Source organism: Lonchura striata, chromosome 1A (assembly GCF_050655825.1).
Source record: "Lonchura striata isolate lonStrDom1 chromosome 1A, ASM5065582v1, whole genome shotgun sequence".
NCBI classification, from domain to species: Eukaryota; Metazoa; Chordata; class Aves; order Passeriformes; family Estrildidae; genus Lonchura; species Lonchura striata.
The window spans coordinates 37732930-37751231 of NC_140741.1; the positions used below are offsets into that span (position 1 = coordinate 37732930).

The 18302-nt window shown below is 34.7% G+C and overlaps 1 protein-coding gene across 2 annotated transcripts in view; it reads right to left on the bottom strand.

Annotated features, from left to right (window-relative positions):
* Positions 1-368: 368 nt before the first annotated feature.
* The window catches only part of CAPZA2 (capping actin protein of muscle Z-line subunit alpha 2), a 31949-nt gene continuing 14015 nt past the window's right edge, over positions 369-18302 (bottom strand). For both annotated transcript variants that reach the window (XM_031507924.3, XM_077783440.2), the window contains 8 exons: positions 16578-16629; positions 15865-15928; positions 15087-15293; positions 13849-13928; positions 10983-11061; positions 7442-7513; positions 4783-4845; positions 369-3886 (listed from right to left, as the gene is read on the bottom strand). In XM_031507924.3, coding sequence (XP_031363784.1) covers positions 3746-3886; positions 4783-4845; positions 7442-7513; positions 10983-11061; positions 13849-13928; positions 15087-15293; positions 15865-15928; positions 16578-16629 — 758 coding nt within the window. In that variant the 3' untranslated portion in view covers positions 369-3745. The remainder of the gene's footprint in view (positions 3887-4782; positions 4846-7441; positions 7514-10982; positions 11062-13848; positions 13929-15086; positions 15294-15864; positions 15929-16577; positions 16630-18302) is intronic.

The window sequence follows — 18302 nt, forward strand, 5'->3', positions numbered from 1 at the left end:
TCTCCCCTGCACAACTTTACTGATATGCAAAGAAAAGATGCACAGCAAAGTCTAAATATATCCTTTAAGACAATGAAGATCACTCTGACCCTTTTTTCTGATGAGCACATGACTAACATCATGCTGGGCAATACCTTTTACAGGTAAGCAAGTCACAGTAGCAGAGGAAAATATTGCTAATAAAGGAACCTACCAAGTGTAAACATTAATTTTCACAGAAGGAATAAAGTGCATAGTCACAGTTCCTTGCTTTTAGCTGTAAAAGAAAAATGTTGACCTTTTTGGTTAAAATCTGATGCAGATTTTCCCCTTAAAAAAACCCAAAAGTTCAGAGTTGACACTGTCACACAAAAATTGACACTTCAAGGTTATGAACAAACTAAGTTTAATCTAAACCTAGTTTACAATTGCATCAGATGAACAGTTTCAGTCTTTCCAGTCAACAAATGCAGCAGAGGCTATGTCTGTATCAGCAAGTAATTCAATATTATAGGAGTGAATCCACAGAACTGAACAGTTGATGAAACTTCTATACCTACAGTATTTACAGTCTGGAAATATGAGACCCATTTTTGTTTGAAGCTCCAGACATCCTCAACACAGGTAGGTGTGGGTAGGTAGGTGGTGGTTTCAACTGCTATGGACTCAGGTCACCATTTAGAACTGGAAGGCAGCCGGTGCACACCCAGAGCCCAGGTCCCAGTTCTGAGTTCTCCACAAGGAAGCAAACTCAAGAGCACCAAAACAGATTTGACAGCCAAACCAGTCTGTGAGATGAGGGGATGAGAGAGGGATTTCCAAACTGCACAAACTACATTGCTGGAGATGTCCCCTAAAGAGAACATATCTCTCAGGATGTTCAGTCTCACACAATGCTTTTAGCCCTGGGCTGAATCACCATTTCCTAATGAACTGTGTTGCAATGTTCCCAGTGGAATGAGATGGCAGAATTGTTATCAGCATGTACAGTGATAAGCAGCAGTAGCGATGTAATCAAAATTACAATGATTTGAAAATTTCCTTCTACCCACAGTGTGAATTTTAAGACAGACATACAAAAACAGGCTGCTCAGGAGAACCTGAAAGCAGAACTGCCAATCCTGTTGCAGATGTTTGCAAAAAACAGCTGCTTACTTGCAGAAGTTAAAAAGTCCTTAATATAAAGGGGCACTAAGATACATAAGATGTAATACACTTCAAAAACACAAGCATTTTACAAGTCCATTTTACAAGCCAAAATGTCTATTACATCAAGATTCAACAATACAAAGCTTGTCTTTATATTTAAAAATAGAATATAAACAAATAGTAGTTCACATTAAGACAATTGCCACAGCAAAAATTCTCAGAGAAAGTGCTTTACCTACAGAAAATACTCTAAAGCCTACCAAGCAAGCTCTAAAATTCTCCAATTTAGAAGTGGTAGGGATAGAAACAAAAGAAAAAGTGCAACTGACATCCAAGAAGTGACATCCTTTGCTAGAAATCAAGAACTCCAATTGTGCCATGTGCTTCAGCTGATAGGTTAGCTTCATCTGAGGAGTCACTACTCCTAAATATGATACAGCACACCATTTTGAAAACGTAACAGAATAGTTGATTTACTTACAAATGGCTTTATTGAAGCTATAACTTAATAAACTTTGTTGTCTCACAGACTAAAAATTTAACACAAGAAAAAACATAAGTAACACAGATTTACTGATGCTATCCAACTGGTAGAATTGAACCTGAAGGAAGCAATTCTTTCAAGATAAAGAATTAAGACTATCACAGGACTGAACAAACAGAGAGGGAAATACAGTAATAGAGTACTTCACAGTAAAATACCTCTTTATTTGGAATATATTTAAAACTAGCTCTTTATTTCAGGTAAGAAAAATAGCATTCTGACTTTTAGTCAGCGCTGATTCTGGTAATTTGCAACATTCTAAACAGATAGAAAAGTTATTTGCACGTTGTTGCCCATTAACAATTCCCCTAACTGTCCATTCACTGCCTCTTTTTACCTTGTTCTTAAATATGTTGGAAGAAATTCTTCAATAGTGTTTGTATTTAGATCTTGATTAAGAATGACTTGACAGTGACTCAGCATTTATTATTATCTCACATGCAGGTTTTATGAGCTAATTTGAAAAGAACAACATGGTTCAGAAGCTGAACTACAAAGACAATTGGGAGGGCAACTATCCAGGAAGACTGTGGTAGAACAAATTCCATTCTTCTACTATACAGTTTAGTACTGTAAAGTAGCAGCAGTTTTAAGAACTTCTATACCTCTGTGTAAGAGAGCACTGAAGAACAGAATACTGGGATATTGCTATTAAAATTCAAACAACAAACTACTTCATATGTACATTTTTATACTCAGTACAAGTCTAGACTCTCTTGCTATGCTGTAACTTGAAAGTTTTAGGTAATTAGATCATGCTGTAAACAAAGACATAAAATATTTGTATAAGCTCTACTGGTTTAGGAGTGTGTATAAACACCTGCCTTCTAAAAATAAAAAAGCTGTTTAATTTTAATTTATGAGTATTTAAGTAGGTAGCATACTGTAAAACAAGTTTTTATCCAATTAAAAATGAAATCTATGCATTTCATGGAAGTTTTATACAGCATTTGTAACAAAGTCTGTGTTTTTAGATACCTGACATTCATTTTCAAAATGAGATAGACAGAGAAAGAATTCTCCAAACAAATGTATTAATTTTTGGTCTTGGAATTTCTTCTATCCTCTGTAGCCAATACAAAGCTAAAATAACCGCTGTAAAGCAGACTTCCATATGCAGAAGTTTTTTCAATGCAGATGAAAACAATAATGATATTACAATGCTTAAAGATACAAGTTTGTGGCTGTTTCAAGCAGAATTTTAAAAACATTTAGAAACACCAAAAATGGGCTATATCAGGAAGCAATCTGATACTCAAATAAATAGAAAATTTGCGTTTTAATGTCACATTGAATTTTAGTACATTTCAATCCAAGAAAAAATAAACAGACATAGTAATGAGTACAGGATTATATATATTACAATATGCCTTGTTATAATACATTTGTAGCTTCATGATAAAAAAACTTGGAGGGCAGATGGAGTCAGAACAAAGCATTAAATGCATTTCTGGAGTAAGTACTTTTATTTAATTTCAAAACCTTTAAACAGCTTTAGACCTTGGCGTTTTCTTAAAAAAAAATTAATTAGCTACCATGGGGCTAGCAAGTATGTCTTCTATGTTTAAATGACACAGAAAATGCTTTTCCCAATTTGACATACAATGAAAGGACAGATGATTTCAGAAACAGCACCTATGGCAAACTCCACTTTGACTTTGACCTAGAAATGCATGTTACTGATCTCCACAAGGAATCCAGCAAATTTTGCAAGTTGTCCATTTCACATGAAAGCAAGAAGAAGGGTTATCATATGCAAAAATATTTTTTCCACTGTTCTTAATGTGTAATTGAAAACTAAAGGCATGGTCTCTCCATTATAAAAAAATAAAGGTACAACGGAAACTCTAAAGGAAGATATTCAGCTATAGTGAAGTTGCAACCCTCTGAAAGGAAGGAAAAAGAAAAAAAGTCAATTAGCTAAGCTTTGTGCTCTAACCAAACTACTTACAGTGATTTTCAATGGCAAAAGCCCATGCTGACTGGGTGATTTGACAGTTCCAAATAATTATTTGTAATAATTTTTATTTGTATACAAGGACACTAAAATTATCCAGTCATGCAATGTTCACTTTAAGCATTCTGCATCTCTTTTCCAATTTTATAGCTAAGGATCTTGTTCCAGTCAATCTTGGTGCGGGTAACTGGCAACTGTCGACGTAAGGCCTTGAAAGTAGTGTCCGACATAGTCTGATAGTTCTCACTGATAGCAGTCTGTCAAACACAAAGTCATACAAAACAGAGACACGTGAAAAACACAACTAGGATGCCACATAAACATTCTGTGACTCAAGTGACCTGCTACTTCCTAAACAAGCTTAATAAAAACAGTCTGAATTGAAATAATATTTAATGAAGAAAAGCTGCTAGATATAGATTGAGACTATGTGAAGAAAATTAGTGAGACCTATAATAAACCTGGCCATAGCCAAGGTGTTTCAGCAAACCACAGTGTGGTTAATCAGCAGCATGAATAACATGCTGATGAGAGTTTGCTCATACATCATTAATTCCAGACAGAGAAGTCTTCCACTGTTTTTCCTGTGGGGATGCTGAAGTCAGTCTACCACATTATTTGAACTTGAATATAATGCACGCTATAGATACTTCAAAACTTTTTATTAAAGAGTATTTCTTTCAAACTAACTGACAACACAGTGTCTGAAATTTACCTTATGTTCAAGGCCTGATGAACATGTATCCACTTATGCAGAGGCTATCTACAACAGTTACACTTTTCTAACTTTGAAATTACTAATTGAAAGAGGTAATATCTATAGTCATATATAGCAAAGCTGTCTAACAGAGTAGCCTCTGAACAGAATCTGTACAAAAATTCCACTTGGGGAATGCACTAATGCTTTATGACATCAGAATTGCTGATACTTAATCATGCAAGAACTTTTCTGCTCTCAAAAGATTAGTCCTGTTGTAATGGTAGACAGGTAAGCACAATCACCAGAAGGTGTGAAAATGCAAGACAGAATTAGCAGCATGTAATCTATTTATATGGAACTGCATTACCTTGCTGGTTACAGAATACTAGCTTTGGTTAAGTATATGGTAATGCTATAAATACGAGTAAGAATACAGTATTTGTTTCAATATACCTGATATTCATTTTCTGCAGCCTCCACAATTTTTATAAATTCCTTCGCTGTCTGGGCTTCATTCTAGGAAAAAAACACTTGAATTAGGTCTGATGTAGGACCAGTTGGATTATGCTTTTCCTATAGTTACAAGTGATGTCAGGTAGACTCAATGAGAACATTTGACCATTCAGTGGCTAAACTAAAACTGAGCATTCATCCAAAAGGCATACCCCATATGATGATGATGATGACAATGACAATGTTAGAAAAATAAAACCGAAGTGCAACAAGTGTAAAGAATGCCATCAAGGTCATTAACATATTTTGATTAAGAATTCTATGGTATGGTAAAAGGACATACAGAACAGCATTTGGAAAGATTACAGTGCCCACCCAAGTCTCTAAAAACATGCGAAGTACAGATAACAACATAATCAATGCTAAATTTCCAGTACAAATTCAAAACTTCAAGAACATCTAACCCAGAAGTTATAGTAGAATACAACCAAGAAACCAAAACAGATTTGTTTACCACTAAACATTCTGAATCTGGAGACTAAGCTGAGGAAAACACTAGACTTTATGTATCTGGTATTCCAAAATCATCCCCAAATACATCTTGCAAAAATGAGGGTGCAAATTTCATCAAGACTGACAAGGATGAGGCCAGAAGAGAAACGAAGAGAAACTGCTTAAGGATGCAAGTGTGGTTTTTGTGTATTTTTTTTTTTTTTAAATAAAATACATCCCATCAGTCAATCTGGAGGTGTATTTGTTGTATTTGAAGTCTCCAGCAGGAAGTGAGGGTTCATGAATTTCCAAACTTCCAATTAGCATTGGAGACATTCCTAAGAGTGCTTTTGCAGAAGCTGTTGAAAGTTGGAAGTGTTGTTGTCCAGTGTAATCCCTAATTCCTGCAAAAGCGAAGACTTGGAGAAAACTCTGACAACTTCAACCATAACTGGCTCAAAGTTTCAGTGAAACTGCACCTATGAGTTGTGAAAGTGCTCTTGGATACTGCAGGAGACAAGAAGGAGGAGGCAGAGAGCAAGGAGATGAACAAATGAAAAAGGTTTTGACTTTTCAGTGAACTGGGGAAATGCTCTCAAAGGCTCTGCTAATGAAAGGAAAAATTCAGAGGTATGGAGTCTTATTTGTCTCAGAGGAAAACAAGGAATAAGAAAATAACCTTCAGCAAAATTATTCACAGCTCTAGCAACAAGAGAACTCTTCAGTCATTTATTTCTGTTGTTGTTTTTAAATGGGTTCTCTGACAAGCAACAAAAAAGAGAAGTCATTGAGGGTCCTTTTAATCTACCTACCATTTCTTCTGTGTGAAATTAGATCTTGTACAGCCTCTGCCCTCTATGAAGCTCACAGCCAAGGTTAAAAATTGGTAACCAGCAGCATACTTGCTTTTGTTTTAGCTAAGTTATGTAAAAGATGTTCTCCTACTCATTGGTCTGCTGCTGCTTTACTGAATTGCAAAACAGGATTAAGTTTCCTCCCAACAGTAAGTAAAGCAAAAGCTATTGACAGGAGAACTGCATCCACATAACCTTCCCTGAAGCAACTCTTATTTGAATGAAACACTAAAAAGATCCCTTTGCTCCAGGGAGTCAGAAGTAATTTTATATCTACAGCTCCAGAAGTGCTATCAGTTGGCACCACATTCCCCCATTTTTTCTGGTGCTATTGCAACTAAAAAGCCAACAAGCCTTGCTTTATATTAACAAACAATGTTCTTTATTGATGAATCGAGCTATTGAGCCAAATTAGCCACTGTTACTCGTTATCATTAAAATACTTCTACTGTTCACTATTACAATTTCTCTTTGCCAGCTTAACCTCACTGTCTTAAATTTTATTAAAAAACACTCCAACAGAAAATCTTGCCATTTATAAATACCATTATAGACATTTCAGAAGTAGTAGCTGTTTATGAACATTATCAATCCTTAGAAGATATATCTGGTACTATTTCCAAACAATTTTTATTTCTATTGTTTGCTCCCCATTACTATAATAATCCATTTGGCAAGAAGTTGAAAAAAATTATGCTTTAAATAAGAAGTATGTTATGATTCTCAAGTTGAACCATCTCTGAAAGGACTTTTTGTACAGAGCAAGACACTGACAGCACCAGTTACAGACTGAGAAAATGAAGGGAGAATACCCACTACTGCTTCTCAACTGGTACCATGTGTTTACTATTTTAGCATACTGATCTTTCAGTAAGCAAAGGCAGTCATCTCCTAGATTGTACTACAAAAGTCAGTTGTTTTAACTCAAACCTCCTTCATATTCAAAAAATAATTCTACAGGTCATTCAAAAATTAATTCTATAGATCCTTCTGCAGACCAAAGTTTAAATACAACAGAAGTGCAGGAAGACTGACAACAAGCTAATCAAAGCTTTAAAATCAAAGTTAATGTTGCTTACATAAGCCACATGCAAGCATACATTAATTTTTTCTCAACTTTTTTTAAATGCTAGCTACATGTTAGGCAGAAGTAGTAAACATTACATATAAAATACCTGTAAATTGGAACATTCATTCCCATACATGTAGAAGAACAAACTTCTCAGAACTTCTGAGCTTTTCTTAAGCTTGCTTTATTTTTAAATTAAAAAGTCACTTAAATATACCCACTAAGGCCCTTAAAGGTCACTTACAGACACTGTTAGGGAATCTTGTATGTCTTTATGGCTCACCAGCTGAACATTACCATCTTCATAATAGTGAACCTACAGAAAATTAAACAAAGAACCTCATATCAAGTTTTACAAATCAACAACATGCAGGAAAATCAAAGTGTTGTGTTATAGTAAGAAACCCCCACAAATCAGTCAAAACCACATACAGAATGTTACACAACAAAAGCGAATAGAAAACCAAAACAATGTAGAATTTACTGGTTTTGAGGGGCTGAAGAGGCTAGTCTGGATACATAAAATTTGAGTTGATGTGCCTTAAGTAGTATTTAAAGCAAAGAACTTTAGGTTTTGGTTAACATACTGAAGACAACAACACCTTATTTATGTGACCTTACTAAAAACTCTTGAAATGAATAGACTAGACCATTCTAAATTGTGATGATATATTTAAAATTATAATAGTTTTGGGAAGGTATCAGAATACCGGGAAGATTTTCTGCTTCCCCAAATTGTCCCCATTTTCTAGGGACACTGCAATGTTAAGCTTCCCTTTCTAGCTCTGTCTGGGTTTGAGATTTTCCTCTATTAGATATGTCTCATAACAAATGCTAGTATTCATCTAGACAAAGCAGCTCCCAATGTTAGACTGCAAAGCAGAATGAAATTATTTATGCTTGAAATGCTGTATCTACAGGACAGCTTCCTTGATTATTTTGCAGGAGAGCACTAAAACTCTACTCAAGCTAACATTACTTTTTAATACAGTTGGGACAGATATGGAAAGATTTAGTTCCTAATAAAATTGTTGGAAAACTTAAAAATCAGGAAGCCTATATAAAACTGTATGTGATCATTAACAATAATTGATATACAAGCTCTGCAGGTCATTGACATGTACATAGGCATCTTTGAATATTTTTTACAAGTTTGATAAAGTCAAGATAGTCAACATAGCTGATGTTATGAGAAAAATGAAACATTTGTGTCTCACCCTGTTAGACAACATTACACAGTTTTGAGATTAATACAAAACAGTATAATTTCCTATGCATTATGATAATATGTGCAAAAGACCCTCAACTTTATAAATAACAAAAAACATGACACACAGTAAGATACACATAAGGAAAGATTTCCTATACGAATAAAACATTATTTCCAATGATTCATCTTAAAATATTAATTTGCTTATTGTCAAATACTTCTTTTGGAACATAAGATATTAACATAACCACAAAAGACGTTTCTTTTCAAATCAAACATTGCTGGGTAAAACCTCTGCCAGTCTTTTTCAATTTATTTCCTAAATGATAAGAAGTGTTTACTCAGTGCACAATTCCAAGAACTCCCAATGAAGCAGCAGAACCCAGAGAAATGTGTTTGCCCTTGTCCATCACGATTCACTGCAGAGAGCCCAAACCTGCCCAGTGCTCTGAGGCCAACACCAGCACAAACATCTTATCTGTGTAACTGAGTCACATTCTCGGCTAACACTCAGACCTAAAAGCTTAGCACAGATGGAGAGTCAAGTCTAATTCTGGGATGTGTTGTATCTTAAACAAAATACAAGAAGTAACTGTTCTATACTATACCTCACTGCTGACATCCTTTTAGAATGTTAGGTCTGGGTTCAGAAGACTACAAGAAGGAGGATGTTTATGAACAGAACCTCTTGAAAAGGTTAACTAAGGAGGGATGAGAATAACAAATTATCTAAGAGATAAAATTAGCAACCAGTACACTTATCATTGTTTTCCATGCACAGTTGGAGCATGTTAAATGCCACAGGGACTTAGTTTTAGTAAAAGGCTCTGCTTTTGCTTTTCCCCTTACACATAATTAAAGAAGATTAAACAATAGAGATTGTGACAACTGAGAATCTCCTACATCAGAATTACTCATATTTACAAAAAAAGGAAGAAATTGTGGAAGTGATCTTAAAAATACTGAAGACACCTGAAGATAGCAGGTGATGTTGCAATTTCTCCCAACTTGTTAATAAAAGGTCTTATCAGAAACAGTGCAATAGTACTGCTGTCAAAGATTTTGCAAACAACAAAAAAAGTGAAATTTCAGTACTCTATACTAATGCCGTAGACTTCACTTTCCAGAAAAATATTTTGCTCCTTAAATATAAATAATTAAAGTGCTTTTTTTGTTTGTTTGTTTTGTGAGGCGAGGTGAAGACAGTGCATTTCCACATACACTGAAGAAATTGTACACAATTTCTGAAAATTTAAAACTGAGTTCAAAATTCCTTGGTGAAACAAGGGAAAAAGTAGAACTTTTCATCACTCTCCAGAACAGACTTCAATGAATATAAATAATGGCTTGATTAACTGTGAAATAGTACTAAAAGACAAAATCATCTGATACCCAAATGGAAAAGCTGAACCTGACTGAATTCCTAGTTCAGACTATTATTTTGGCTGCTCCCCTAACCTTTCCAAGAATTAGGTGGACACCTGCTTGCTTGTTCTGGAAAACCTCTTATGGCATTAACCAAAGTGCATGCTGTGGAGAAAATGCTTGCTATGCTCCAAGTTGGATTTAAGTGACAAAGTCTTAAGAAGCCTAGAAATTACTTAAGTGCTGCTTATCATGACTGTTGTGATCTGACAACATAATAATGGGTGTTCACATTTTGACTATCATTCCAAATGTTGGCACCAGCATGGGAAAGCAGATTCAGGTTCCTCTTGCTTGGGTGAATCTAAACGCACCTACCACATCCTAAAATAACATCCTAGCCTCAGGCTAGGAAAACATTGCTTTGCATCTTCCTTCTGCAGTCATCACTGAGCAGTAAGGACAAGCAAAACTCATGGGGGCACAAAAGCAGCAAGAAAAATAAACTTGACTCTGTCGTGTTAAAAAAAACAAAAACAAAACAACAAGGTACTACACAGAGAGTCAGACTGCACTGTTTCTGGTCCCTGATCCCAGGACTGTTTCAATAAACTGATGCAATGGATGTGTACACATGCCAGGGAACCAATCCAGGAAGTAGAGTCTCCCTGCCTACCACATGACAGTCAGACTTCCTTTCATCTCAGAACTTCTGCCTGCTTGGAATTCTTCCTTTCTGAATGCCCTAAAGCCAACAGGAAAGCCAAATTCTGAATGAAAAATACACAGATTCAAAAATTTCTGATAGTGGAATTGGTGAAACAAAAGGTTTCCACCTCTCTGAACAATACTGTAACATTAAAAAACCCCACTGTCAGTTAAAATGAAAAAAATTCTACTTCAGAACAGGCCTACCCTCAGCAAGAGCTTGTCTCACTGTGAACTCAACAGGAAACCAAAGAGATATATACCTAGCTGAGGTGAATGCACCTTCCTAAATCCTCTGAATCATTACATTAAACACATATTTTATGTTTTTAAGGATTAGATAAATATGCAAATTAAGTCACTAACGCTTAAGTGAATGAGCATTGCTGCCTTGCTTATTGTGTCTCCATTTTCCCTTAACATATTTGATACACTTGCCTGAGTCTCCCTTGATAATGACTGGAGACTTTATGGCTCAGGACACAGTTTGAGATAAGCATACCTGAATTTTCAAGATGCCAGCCACTTGAGTGGTTGAAGGGGTGATTGTAAACTTCCATTCTGACCTCCAACGGCCATTCCTTAAAAAACAGTAAAACAGAAACTGGATTGGTTATGAAAAAAAAATCCCAACATAGTAAAAGGAAACCGAAGAATGAAATTTGCAGTGCAACTACACATGCAGAAAATCTTCCCCTAAAGATTCAGCATCATAATCAATCATGAACAGAACAGAACTATTTCCCAAAATATTCAACCTCAGTTTTTCATGTGGACCAAGGAGATTTATTATTAAGGGCCATTTAATGGGTGGACTTAACTTCTGAAAATGCCTAAAGCCTCCAACATCCTTTCTCTCTTGTAGTATTAGTTAGGCACACACAGTCGGTATTTTGTTTCTAGGAACTGGATGTTTTGCTAGATCAGCTGAAGTCACACTTCACCTAAGGCTATGAAAAACTTGACTGGAGGGAACATTAAAGTAGCAAGACTTTCTGCTGTGTTTAATTGTAACTAGGCCTTTCAGCTCTTCTAGCATTTCTGTTCCAGGACAACTATCTCCTTCCAGTTTCCTTCCATAAATTCTGAATCCTTGCCAAAATGCCTAAAGGGAGTTTCAAACACCTGGAAAACAGTAAAGAAATCACCTGATTTCTTTCCTGTAAACTAGACATCATCTTATCTAGCTATGAGATTAGTGGATTAGAAGGTTAGTACTACAGAGCTGAATTAAGAAAGCATTGCAGCAGTCCATGATTTGTCTTGTGTTTGCACTTAAAGAAGGAAAGAAAGCTGATAGTAGATGTTCCAATCTTGCTAATGTTAGGTGTAGATTCCAGTGCATTCAGCACGGGGAGACAAAGACATAAACTATTAAAATTAAAAGCTACTAATGAATCTATATAATGACACAGATATTAAAAATGGTAACTCAACTATAAAGCCATTGGTTATTATTTCAGAGAATATCCAAATTATCACTAAAAATAGACTAAGACAATTCAGAAGCTTGTTGGCATTGCTAAGAAAACTGAAAGGGTTGCCCAGCTTAGTGACACTAATACTACTAGCAGCCTTATAGACCGACCCACTGATTATCAGAAACCTTACATGCTGGATTATACCTCAGGTACAATTCTAGTTTTTGAATGCCAGGGATTCAAAGGCTAGCTAACAGATTTATATGTTTCTCAGCCACTCTGTGGTCCCTTGAAGTTAACATGACCACAGTTGTTTCCACTCTGGGATATAATTTTTGTCCTTAAGTTGCTATTAAAAGAAAAAGGAAAAAATTCAAGTTCAGAAGAATTTTTCTGTAGGAAATGCTCTAGTGTAAAAAAAACACCATTTCTTTATTTAGCTTGGCTAACTTAGAATGTTTTGTAAGAGATTAACTTTCCTCTTCTTTCTTTAATAAGACATCTATCCTACTATGCTCATAGTTTTTCAAATAATCACGAAGTATTTTTTTTTGTTATACATTGTTTTTTCTATCACCCAACAAACTTACTCCCATAGTAGGATGACAAACTTGCAAATGCCTAAAAAGCTGGAACACCTTGAGAATAAGTATTGGCTGTGGCTTAGGCTGGATATCCAGCCATACAGCTGGATAACTGAGGAATCTGGTAAACTTGGAATCCATCCCTCCATCTCTGTATCTCCCAAAGCAATATGCATTCATTACAACTTGCTAAGAACAAACATTAGAGTCTGATTACCCCTGAAAAACTCTTAAAAACATAGTCAGTATTTACCCATAGATGCCCAGTCATAACTTTAATAAAGAAAACTTTCAAGAAAGATTTTTTTCCATCTGTAAAAGGTTGCTACATAGCTGTTCCTCTTCTTAAAAGACTACAAAATTAATTATTTGGAATATCAAAATTCATTCATACTTCTAAATTAAAATGAAAACCAGTATTATTTCAAATTACTTCTAATATTGATGTAAAACATGAAAACTTAACTAGTCAAGTTTAAGTCAGTAAGAAAAAATATTTATTAGCTATGCAAATTCAATAAAAATCAGTGTATTGGGCAAATAAGTGATACATACACACGCTGAAATTACAACAGAAATGCAATATCCACCTTCAGAATCAAAACCCAAAGATTTCTGTACTTCCATTCATTACCTGTGGGGTTACCAATATAAATTGCAAGCAGATGCAATATAGCAAACCAAATAATTAAATATCTTTCTTCTGACTGCATATATAAGCTATCTTTAGGACATAATGTCCTTAACCTACTCCTGATACTGTGATATTTTATGTCGACTCTGGCCAGTTTCCTGTATGGAGCTATCCAAAGTTCACTTCAGACTGTGGAAAACATCATTCAAGAAAGTCCAGGAAAAAATTAAAGAAAGCTGCAGTTTGTAAGATTTTATTTAATCCAAAATCACCTTTATCTGCCTAACCCCAAAATTGATCAATTAAGTCCCACTGCAAAGTGATTTTTAGTCACATTCTTTCTCTGAGAAATTCAAACTAGAAGGAGCTGTTCTTATTCTCTCAGACACAAAAGAAGCAAACAAGCCAAAGCAACTGTTTTAAGGAAGGCAGCCATGAATATTGGTGTCAGTGTCATAAACAGGAAAATTATTCACGTATGTCATATGCTTAATATGGAATTTTGCAAAGTTCTGCAAAGGAGATGCAGGTACACAGTCTGCCATTTTACTTACCACAGAGGAAGAGATTTCTACAGTTTTGGCAGAAAAACTTGGGAGTGGGGTGGAAAGAGAATGGTCCCAATCAAGTTACGCATCCACCTTCTTCTCTGAACTAAGGATTATCAGTGTTATGGCACTTATTCAGTTTGCTGTATTTTACTGTCTGTGGATCCATACAGCAACTTACCAAAAATTTTTTGCTTGAAACTGATGGCTCTCTATGCATGCAATAATGGTTTGCTGTCCATCAATTGTTTTACCATACACCTTAATTAAGGAAAAAGAAAAAGAAAGAAGAAAAAAACAGAACAGTCAAAATTTGAGTAGACCTTGCTCAAACTGCTTAGATATCTGGTTCTTCTAATGTTACATAAATTAAAATTTCATTTTATAACCATTATGGTTATACATAATATTCTGTACATGAAACAATAAAGCATTTATTACAATGCATAAAATATCTAAGATTTAAAAACCTGATGGCCAATCAACTAAATTTTATATATTGTGAACTCCCTTTTTTTACCACTACAGAAATTCTAAGCCTATAATAGTGACTACTGAGACAATATACATTTATTATCAGCTGGGTTTCAAACATCAGTTATTCTACCAACTATATGACAATTTAAACCTATACAGAATAGCAAAAATGATGGGTTTGGTCCTGTTTTCTGCTTTATCCCCCAAATCAAATACTACTAAAAATTATCTCTGTGAACATTCAATCTGGTTTCCTTTACAGGAAAAGAAACTCATCTGACTGCCTGGGAATTCAATTCAATTTGTTAACTCAGCAGCTGATTTACTTTTCCCCCTCCACTAGTTAATTTTTCTGTCACATAAAGCACAGAACAGCTATCAATAGATCAGTGTGCGGAGATTTAAATAGTCATAGGGCTTGTAACAGCAAGCAAATACTATTTTAGTCCAGAGTAAGAGGTTTTATTTTAAGAAGTTATCAGAACCACCAATTCTGGTGATAAGAACACAGCACCTGGATATAAAGGAGATATGATGGAGCAAAACCAGTTTGCTTTACTAAGACAGTTTTGTCAGTAAACCAGGTCATGGGTAGACATTTCTATTTTATGGAATTTTTCTCCCCTTCTAAGCAACCATAGCCAGAGAGCCAAGACCAGCAGGATCAACCTGCAGCAGTCCACAAAATGTCTAAATGCATTAAGAAATTTAAATAAAAATGCTCAACTACAGAGTTAAATCTGCAGTATGACCTGCAGTAACCACCCACTAATAATTCAATAGCTAAAACACTAAATTTCTGAAGCTTTCTTGCATTTCTCATGAGCCCCCAACAGGAATAAATTTTTTACAGTCAATGCTGTCTTTCTGGTTTACAAATAGCTCCCTTTTAAAATTTTATCTATCTATAGTGGTACAGTGGTTATGTAGTTTAGCACTTACTGTGCAGACACCATTTGGATAGTGTTCCTTCACATATGCTTTCATTGCTGTTTCAACTGAATTTCTCCAGGACTCTATGGCATTTTCAACTTCATGGGGTCTAGGATCAGTAGCCTCCTTTCTCAAGTGATCAAATTTAAAAGAAATCTTGTTCTTGGGATCCAGAAATTTTCCATTTCCCAAATCACCATGTTCTGTTATCAAAACCTGTAGTATAAAATTTAAGTTTAAATTTATTTCATTATATATATATATATTTATATTATATAAAATTTATTCAACCATAAAATTAGTTAATAACATTTGTTATTCAGTAAAAAAATTTAAAATGCCATGCCAAATTTAACTATATCCTGCATTTAATGGAAGCTTAATCACACCCAAAGTCTTACATATTAAACAAAATATGCATACAGCAAGAGAGGAGAAAGCAAATATGATACACTGCCTCAGAAAAGCAATCTTGAATCTTACTGTCTTACTGCAACAAACAATGCAAGACAGAAATTGATGTCTTCTACTACTAACAATGGAGCAAATTGTTTTTACAGCTACAGAACACTGAATTCAGCCAACACTGCAGACCAAAATTTCAAGCTCTTTAGATACCCCTAACTGATTAACTTATGGGACTACTACTAGTACTATTGAAGGAGCACAACCTCTACATTTGGTAGGGCAGATGCTTTTCTTTCAATTTTCTTGCCAACAACTGTTCCAATGCCAGAATGTCTTTAACAGTTTAAGGAAGATTGCAAATATTTCACTGTATTCATACCTGTTCATCGTAACCGTCAATTTTTACAGGAGTAAACTGGTCCAAGTTGTACTGTGCAAATGCACTACAAGAGAAAAAAAACAACAAAAGCTTGCATCAAGCACAATCTTCTTCCTTAGTAGCAGTAAAGGGATATAAATAATAGCTAATAATCTGCGCAATGATGCATTAAAAAAGATATTAATGCTTTACCTAGCAAGCCAAAATTCTTGGAATCACTTTGCTCCACTCAGTGCTTGTATTACAGATTCCAACTGCCATTACACAAAAATTTACATTCAGAAGTAACCTGATGTAGACAAACACCTAAGCTTTACAATAACTCACAGAAACTGGAGAAAAGATAAAGTTTAAATTCCACAGGGATTCAACCTACTAAGCCACATAACTCCATTCTTTCAGATGCAACAAATTTTGGCATGAAAGCACAGTAGGCATAATGTTCTGATACAGAAGTAGGGTCTAAGGATGCAGTATCTTACAGATGTTCAAGTAATTTCTACCATGAAACAAAGTTGCTCTAATCATTAGGATACAATACAGATCTCTCCTCTGCCATGAATTTAAACTTGATCAAAGATGCCCCAGACACACAATTAGGGTTTTACTTGCCAAGCACATATCTTTAAATGAACCACTTACTGATTACGCAAATCCTACTGAAAAAAACATCTTGCTTTCATGCAACTGAGTATGTGACATCTGATACTTACTGGGCTGCTCCTTCCCTGAGAAGATTGTCATTATTAAGCAGCAACCGAACATCTAAAAGGAGGCATTTACAACATATAAGTACAGTTAACTCAGAAACTTGTTTCAGTCACATAACAAGTATCAACAGACTACAAAACAACAAAAAACCCTACTCCATACCCACAGAGATTACTAGGTAGGAAATTTATTGCTTCTTATTTTATAATTTTGACTGAATGAAATTAAAATAATAGTATAGAAACAGACCTCTTCCAAGACAATCTGGCAGAGATTTAAGCTGTATTCTACAGGCTCTAGAAATCTGTCAATCTAGTTTTTAGAGAAGCTCTGAATGAAACCAACACAGAATTCTACCAAGTTTCCTTTAAAATATTACCCACTCGCTCATACTATGTTATTGTTACCGTATTCTGATGACACTGATATGGTATGCATGGAACTTACTGGATTTTAAGCCCTACCATTTTTCGTCTCATTTCTAAATGACACTCACTAGGCAGAAGATTATACACCACAATAGCATTTTTTCTACCATGATACAAGAAACATATGAATATAGAATAAAGTCAAGACTTGCTGCATTGTGTTTCAACATCCACATTTTTAAATACTCACCTCAAAATTACTTAATATTTATTGTGCAGCAAATTTCTTATTTATATACTTGACTTTACTAGGCCCTGTTTGAATAACAATTTAGTTCACTGCTCATTAACTAACCAATCATAAGTTTTGCCAGAACATATTAAACCTCCTCTAAATATTTCCAAGGTATCATTCAAGTGAAAAGTAAAAAAAAAAATCTGGAATGTATTTAAGTATTTTTTTCTTTAAAAAACAAACAAGCAAACCCTCCTGAAAAAAACCAAAGTCCCCCAACCCAAACCAAAACACAAAATACCCCAAAGGAGAAAAAATACCTCACATACTAAAAAAACCCCACACAAAACCAACCCCACAATTTTCAGAATTGTAATTAAAAGCTTTCTCTCTCTTTTTAAGAAGGCAGCCTAAATCTCATTGAACACTGGTCAGACATCATACTCTGTTATTGATCAGCTATGAATTAGCACAGCAAGGAAGCTTATAAGCAGTACTATTCTAAGAAATTTTAATAATCTTCAGAAAGCCGAGTTAGTAAACTGCTCACTTCAGAAATTAAGTACTTACTAATTTTAAATAATAATCAGCTGGCCACATTTTAATAAGAAAAAGGTATTTGTAAAAGCATTGCATTCTTTAATAAACTTAAGCTCTCTCCAATCTGACACTGACTACAGGTTTGGTATACCATATTTATTTATTACTTATATAGTTTCAGAAACATTTGTAAGCCACAACTATAAAGCCTGCCTTTTTATACTATTTGTATGCCCAAATATCTTGATGACAGACAAACAACAATTTTTTTAACAAATAACATCTTAGATAAAGTTCAGACAACAACAGTTGAAAGAAGCTTATTTTAAGTTTCCTTTCAGTTTACCAATACACTTAGTAAAATGGAGTGTGCCTAGAATTTAAAGGTTAGAAATATTTGGAGAAGATTAATATTCTTTCCACAACTGGCACCAGGTAGTAGTCTTTTGTGTAGTCAACATTAAGTATTTGTAATGATATTCCTTCTTAAAAAAAGGGACAATTTTAATTTCTGCTAGTTTAATTTTTGTTGAAAAATATAATTGTCTACTGATGATGAAAAATAAGAGCATCTGTTTTCTAAA